Below are 7698 nucleotides of genomic sequence, written 5' to 3'. Positions count from 1 at the left end.
TGTCAATTTGAGAATTAAGTTTGCTTGATTAAAGTCATGATATTTTCAATCAGCTCATATGCATGCAAAAGTTGGACAGTGAATAAGAAAACCATGGAAGAATTGATTCATTTGAGCTATGATTTTGGAGGAGAATATAAAAAGTACCATGAACTGCCCAAAAAACAAATCAATCTGCTGGAAGAAGTACAACCAAATGCTCCCTGTAACTCAACATTCATGGAAGTAGCAGTCAAGAAATCAAACTACATATTGTATTAGGCAAATCTGCTCAATCCCTTCATCAATATGTGTTTTCAGTCCTCTTCACTTTCGGCAAACAAGGTTGTATCATTTCATATAGCAGGTTGTTAACGAGCCTTCCTCCAATCCTGATGTCACGTTTCTCTTCATGTAATTAAGCTCTCTGATTGTTTGTTCAGCATTTTGTTGTTGTTGTTAGGTACCAAGTCGGTACCAACCCATAGCGGCCTTATGCACAGCAGAACAAAACACTGCCCGATCCTGGGCCAACCTCACTACTGTTGCCACGCTTGAGTCCATCGATGCTGCCACTTGGCCAATCTATCTTGTTGGGGTCTTCCTCTTTTTCTCTGACCCTCCATCCACCTTACCAAACATGATATCTTTCTCCAGTGACTGGTCCCTCCTGATAATTTGTCCAAATTATGAGAGACAAAGTTTGGCCATTTTGGCCTCCAAGGAGCACTCTGGCTGCACCTTTTCCAAAACCTATCTACTGGTTTGAATAAATATGGTGGATTGTATTTTCATGTGTGGTTAGGGAAAATATATACAAGAGAACTTAAAATATTTCCCGGACAAATGCCATTACTTTTCTATTTAATTTTTCCAAGATCGTTTTGCAGCCTCATTATATTTACTGTTTTTCAATTAAATAATCTTTTATTAAAGTATTTTAATCCCTGTTTTACATCTTTGCTCCATAGAGAATATATCAGGGTGTTGAGCATGGGGATTTCAAGTGCATAAAGCAATGAAGCCTTGATTTTTCCATCTAGACACTGAGCAGAACTTGGGTGGAAATACATGAAGAATGGTGGTGGTCGTGCGGGTGGTGGTGTTCTGTGGAGTTGTTTACAACTCATAGTGACCCCACGTAGGGTTTCCGAGGTTGTAAATCTTTATGGGAGCAGAAAACCTCATCTTTCTCCCACAGGACAGTTGGTAGTTTCAAACTGCTGACCTTGAGGATAGCAGTCCAACTCGTAAACACTATGCTACCAGAACCCTGGAAAACTCCAACAGCTGTCAGTGGTAGTTGCATGTAGAGAAAACTTTTTACCTCTGCTCAGCAGAAACCCAGTGAAACTCAAATGGATCTTCTACTTAATCATTTTCAACACTTGCCTATTTTTTTTCTTCCATTTCTGAAACACTCTTGTTCTCTTACTGATTTAGAAATGATATTACTCTTCAGCGATAACTTTTTCTTTTTTTTCACACTATAAAATTAACCCCCTTAAATTGTATAATTCAGCGATTTTAACACATTCACATTTGCATATTTACTTGCATTACAACTATACAAGTGCACAAAAATTTGTAACATCCCCCCTCCCCAAATCCCATGCCTGTTAGCATTGTCCCTTCCCCACTCCCCACAAATGCTGAAAACCACTAATCTAACATTCTGAATCTATTTACTTGTCCATTTTATTTCATAAAAATAAAATCTTATAATATGCATGTACCTTTTTGTATTGACCTTCTTTCTCTTAGCATGCTATTTTCAATCTTCATTTCCATTAATTTTCATAGATGAATAGTATTCCATTGTATACCATATTTTATTTATCCACTCATCACTTGATGGACACTTGGATTGTTGATATTTCTTATTATGAAAAATGATATTGCAAATATTCATGTAAACCCTAATTTTAAATGCTGCTTTCTCGACCAAGGAGTCTGTAAGTGGTGCCAATGATTAACCTGTTCTGCTGCTAATAGAAAGGCTGAAGTTCACCCAGGTGTCTTGGAAGAAAGTCCTGGCAATCTACTTCCAGAGAGTTCAGAGCCGACGAAACCCTAGTTCAACTCTACTCTGAAACTTGTGGTTGCCATGAATTATAATTGACTTGATAGCAACTGACTTGTATTTTGGTTTTGGTAGAATAAATAGTGTAAGCCCCATGGGAAGATTAACAGATAAGTGCGGACTTCATATTCTGAGTGAAAGTTTCATTTACATAAGAGCCTCCACAGGAAGAAACTGAAAAATTACTGATACCCTCTATTTTAAGTCAATCCCTTCACCGAAAGTTTTTATATTCTCCCATAAGAGATATAATCATTGGTGGTGTAATTCTTGAGTATTAAAAGACAGTGGAGTAACAAAAATGAGATTTAAAAAATTGTTTTATTGTGAATTGTGTGAAGGTTTACAGACAAAATTATCAGCTTTACATTCAACAAATTATACACTTTGTTTCATTTCAATGATGCCAACCCCCTCCCTGCAACAATAGTTATCCTATTTCCTGCTTGTGGTTTCCCTTTTACATCTTATATTTCACAAATGAGAAAAGCAAAAATATTTGATGTACATACACACACACAAAAATATGTATTTGTTTAAATGTTCAAAGGATACATTCTGCAATCCAGTCTCCTTCCCACAGACACATAACATACTCAGTTCTATATGCAGCTTGATGCTTTTCTATATAAAAGTTATAATAAGTAGATGTTTGCATATGTACATAATTTAGAGCAATGAAAACTATGTTGAGGTATACTACATCGAATCCTGCTCTAAGTGACTGTCATGATCCTCCAAAACCTTGGCTAAGTAACTCTGAAACTTATTCTAATATTAAAGAATGTGTGCTTTATATCTCTGTGACTATGCTCTCTCCCAAATTAATCAACGGATGTTCTTAGTCAGAAATCAAATGAAAAACCTCTTAAGAAAGCTGATAATTGTCATAAATCATTAATTGATAACTGAATTTGGCTGTTTCTTACAGACTTTTATAATAAGAATGCATGGATTTAAATATGCTTTCAAATGTTTATTTTTCCAGGGTACTTCTTGTAAACATTTATTATTATGCAGTGATAATTTTATAGAGAAAAAATCGGTTACTGAATATGATTTTCAATTAGCACATCTTCCAATTTCCATCTTTAAATGCATGTTTTCAGACTCTTCTTCAACTATGGAATGCTGGTTGACTCCCCACGCCCACATCAGGATGCAGATAAGGCCATGTGGACATTTGATAGCTTATTCTGCTAATGAGATGCTAGAGGAGGTTGTCTACATTTTCATTAATACTATAGTATATGAAAATACTAAGAGATAGAGGGAAAACCAAATGCTTTGTCTTGTAACTACCCAATTTTCCTCAACTGCCACTTAGAAAATGTTCCTAAATTCCTTTGGAGTACATAGGGCATGGAAAGTTATCTGCACGATACTGAACTTCAATTCAATAAATTTGGTGTTCCATTTTTTTATTATTGTTTTCCTAATATTATTGTCTCTTCCCACCTCATTGCATAATATGCTTTTATTAAAGTGGGTATTTTATATAAACAGAAATAATAATTAACATCTAATGAGTGCATAAAATATTTCAGGCAGTAATCTTAGAATTTAACTGTAGTAACTCATCTAATCACTCAACAGTCAATGATAAATTCACTATATTCTCCTCATTTCACATATAAACAAATTAAGGCATACCAAAACCAAATAGCTTACTCAAGGTGCTATTTACTAGTCTCAGAGCTGATGTATGAACCACAGCAATTTGGTGCCTTCTTCATCCAGTAATCTACTCCTGTGTATGAGATACGCATAGACACACACATATACACAATGTTCAAAAGTATTTACTGTGTTTCCACAGTCTGATGCAAACCATTTTAACATAAACCCCACGCTAGAAGCCATAACACTTTTCAATGTAATCTTATGTGTAGAGATTATAAAATGCATTTACTTGTATATAAAAGAAAACTAATTTGACTGTTTGATAAAATCCCTTGTGAGAAAAATCGTGTGTGTGCTGATAAAATGATTGCAGTTTCTCAATTAAAGATTGCAACTAGAGAGTTTAAGTCCCTGGAGCTTTATCTCTCATGAGGAATCTGCCTTTGATCTTAATACTTTCTTTGCTGCATCTTTTACATCTTTGTTTCTCAAACTATAAATCAATGGATTAAGCACTGGGATGACAATGGTGTAGAACACGGAGATGATTTTATCAGTGTTGGGAGAATACAGGGAGCTAGGCCGTGAGTAAATAAAGAGCAGAGTCCCCTGGTAGATGGCGACTGAAGTGAGGTGAGAGGCACAGGTGGAGAAGGTTTTCTTCCTCCCAGTGGAAGAGCGAATCCTTAATACCGAGAGAAGAATAAAATAGTAAGAGATAATGATGATGATGAAGCAGATGATTTCCACAGAGCTTCCGTATGTGGAGAGGAGCCACTCATTAACTGAGGTGTCTGTACAGGAGAGCTTGAGCAGAGGAGGGAGGTCACAGAAAAAGTGATTAATCACATTTTGGTCACAGTATTTCAGAATAAAGGCAAAGGATGTGTGAACCAGGGAACTCATGTTGCCACCAATGTACGACAAGACGATGAGCCATACACAGATGCCCCGGGACATCACAACTGTATACAACAAAGGGTTACAGATAGCAACATAGCGATCATATGCCATAGCAGCCAAGATAAACGACTCTGTATCCGCAAAAGTGCAGAAAAAATAGAACTGCAGAGCACACCCATAGTAAGAAATAGATTTATTCTCTGCCAGGAAATTGATCAGCATTTTGGGAACAATGACTGAGGAATAGCAAAGATCTACAAAGGATAGATTGCTAAGAAAAAAATACATGGGTGTCTGAAGAAGGGGATCTATCCTGATTAAAGTCATCAAGCCAATGTTCCCCATTAGAATCATTCCATACAACATCAGAAACACAAGGAATAGGATGATCTGCAGCTCAGGGCGAGTTGGAAATCCCAGTAGAATAAATTCAGTCACCAAGCTGTAGTTTCCTTCTATCAGTTCCATATTTTATGTGTTCTATGTGTGTGTTTTTTTCTCCTCTTTTGAGAATCCTAATTTCCTAAAATATTTTAATAATGAAAATGGAATATGATTAGATATAACTATAGGGTTATAATAAACAAGCAAGCAATCAAAGAAAGAAAAATAATATAAAAATCAAAGTCCTTTTCAAATCTAAAAACTGAGAGATATATTCCAGAATTCAGTAGCTATTAAATTTCATAGTGGCAAATTTAATTGTATTTGTTTGATTAAAGACTACTTCTTTCATTAGACAGTTGACACCATGTCTGCATAGAACATGTCTGAGTTTGCTTGCATGTTTGTACCCCAAATGCAACAAAATAGGTGACATAGAAGATTAAATAAATTAATGAATGGAGTGAGAATGATGTAAAAGAAAGTAGAAATAGCAATATTTATTAAACAGGACTTATAGAATGTACATTACAATGAGGGCATTTTCTTTTTCCATCAAAAACTTATAGACACTAGCATCCAACATCTCATTACAGAACTGATGATGTAGTATAATTAAACATTCACAAACTAAATTTTTACTAATATAGAATTAGTTAAAAATAATATTAGCAAATAAAACAAATATCACTAAACATCAGCTGTGAGTACATTTTTGAAAAACCTAAGGATACTTCTATAAATCATAACAAGATATTAACCAAGTTGATTAAATTGACTGAATATTGATGTATTTATCACAATGCCTGGCTTTCAGTTAACACTTCATATTAGTCGATTAAAGGAGTAAAATAGATAAACACACACACACACACACACACACACAAATCTGCTATGAATTAATTTAGGATTAAATAAAATTATTCCATGGAACTTCCTCAATAAAAAATAATTATGCAAGGCTACTTTTTATGTGCATTTAATTAAGCGTGCTTATTTTGAGAATTCTACAATCTCTGTTTCTATAGGTTCATATTACGTCTATGAGTAGAAAGGAGTTAAACCTGACCTTGAGCTACAAGAAATCAAAAGCAAACCTTGAAGATATACTTGAAGAAAAAAAAGGAAAAAAAAAAATAAAAAAAAAAAAATATATATATATAGAGAGAGAGAGAGAGAGAAAGAGAGAGAGAGAGAGATAAAGGATCCAGTGAGCTATGTTAATGTTACCACAATATTCTAAGGAGGAAGTTAAAAATGTTTTGGGTTACTCTTCCATTACATATATGAAAACTATATCAGTGTCAGAGCAAAGATCTTATTTTCATTTGATCATCAGAATGATCCTAAGACCTATGCTCAGAGAATCTGTTGAGAATAATAAAAGTTAGCACTTGTTCCCTCTCTCAGAGAATGAGAACAAAATGCAGCATTACAGCAGGACAGCTGTTCATATACTGTTATTTTTCCTACTCGTAAAGGAATTAGGGCATTTAGAAAAAATAAAGCCTTTGCATTAGCTCTAGAATTTGATTTCATTCTATCTTGATAGAATACATGAGGGCTGTGTGACCTGGAACAATCTAATGTAAATGTTCTTATTGATACGAAAGACAATGGATATCTTACAGGGTTGCTATGTAAATTAATTAAATAAAATCATCTCCCTTTCTAACATTTATCCATCCATTTATATGCTTACCTACCTATATGTGTATTTCTCCTTCCATTAGATGTATTTTAGGAGACTGACACATAACAGGCAAGCAGTGAAAATTTGTCTTAATGTCCACAGTGTTCCTGGTGTGGTGTTCTGGGTTAATGTGCTGGACTGCAAAGTCAGTTTGAATCATAAGGTTGGTGGTTCAAACTCACCAGTTGCTCCTTGGAAACCCTATATGGGTTGAAACTGACTCAGTTGCACTTAACAACAACAAGTGTCTAGTTTCTAGTTAATGCCTAAGGTTTTATTAATAATGGTAAACATTTATATAGTAATCGTTGTCTTTAAGGTAATATTCTAAATATATTATATATATACTATTTAATTTTTACAACAAAAGTAACAAATATTTGATCTTCAAGCCATTATTATCATTTTTCTTATACATAAAGAAACTAAGGCACTTTGGATATGAAAATAGGATGTATTTGAAGATCTTGATTCCAAGGGCTATGAAATATAGGCTTTTTAGGAGGCAGAATGCCATTATTGATATTTTATTTCAGATGAGTCAATTGAGGTGAAGTATAATATTATAAGTAAATGTAGTTGGTAGCAGTAACAGTTGTGTGCCATCAAGTCGATTCCAACTCCTAGCAATCCTGTATAGGGTTTTTGAAGTTATAAATCTTTAGAGGAACAGAAAACTTTCATTTACTGGCTGGTAGATTCAAACTGCTGAACTTGTGGTTAGTAGCCCAACTTTCAAAGTCAAGATCTCTGAAAGTAACTTTGAGAATGATTAGAATATAAATACTGTGGTCAGTGTAAAACAGTCAGGTGCTCCGCAGGAGAAAGATGAGGCTTTCTACTCCCGTAAAGATTTATACCCTCGGAAACTCTTTACAGGGTTGCTATGGGTCAGAACCGACTCGACAGCACTTAACAACAACAGCAACAAGGTGTACACAGAAGCTGAAGGAAAGAATAAATGGTTCAAATATTTACTGAACAGGGGAACTTCATACTGATCTTATCTTCTGAGACACCAAGGTAGGCAGAA

At 34.7% G+C, this 7698-nt stretch overlaps 1 protein-coding gene across 1 annotated transcript; it reads right to left on the bottom strand.

Annotated features, from left to right (window-relative positions):
* Positions 1-4111: 4111 nt before the first annotated feature.
* LOC102812400 (olfactory receptor 5I1-like) lies at positions 4112-5056 on the bottom strand. The gene has a single exon (XM_006877910.1). The coding sequence runs from the start codon at positions 5054-5056 to the stop codon at positions 4112-4114; it is 945 nt and encodes a 314-aa protein (XP_006877972.1).
* Positions 5057-7698: the final 2642 nt, after the last annotated feature.

Source organism: Chrysochloris asiatica, unplaced genomic scaffold (assembly GCF_000296735.1).
Source record: "Chrysochloris asiatica unplaced genomic scaffold, ChrAsi1.0 scaffold00669, whole genome shotgun sequence".
Classification (NCBI taxonomy): Eukaryota; Metazoa; Chordata; class Mammalia; order Afrosoricida; family Chrysochloridae; genus Chrysochloris; species Chrysochloris asiatica.
The sequence above is the reverse complement of the archived record's forward strand: the minus strand, read 5'-3'. Positions and strand labels throughout refer to the sequence as shown.

Excerpts from the sequence above, each read along its gene's own strand:
- LOC102812400 (XM_006877910.1), bottom strand. The coding sequence starts at position 5,056 with ATGGAACTGATAGAAGGAAACTACAGCTTGGTGACTGAATTTATTCTA.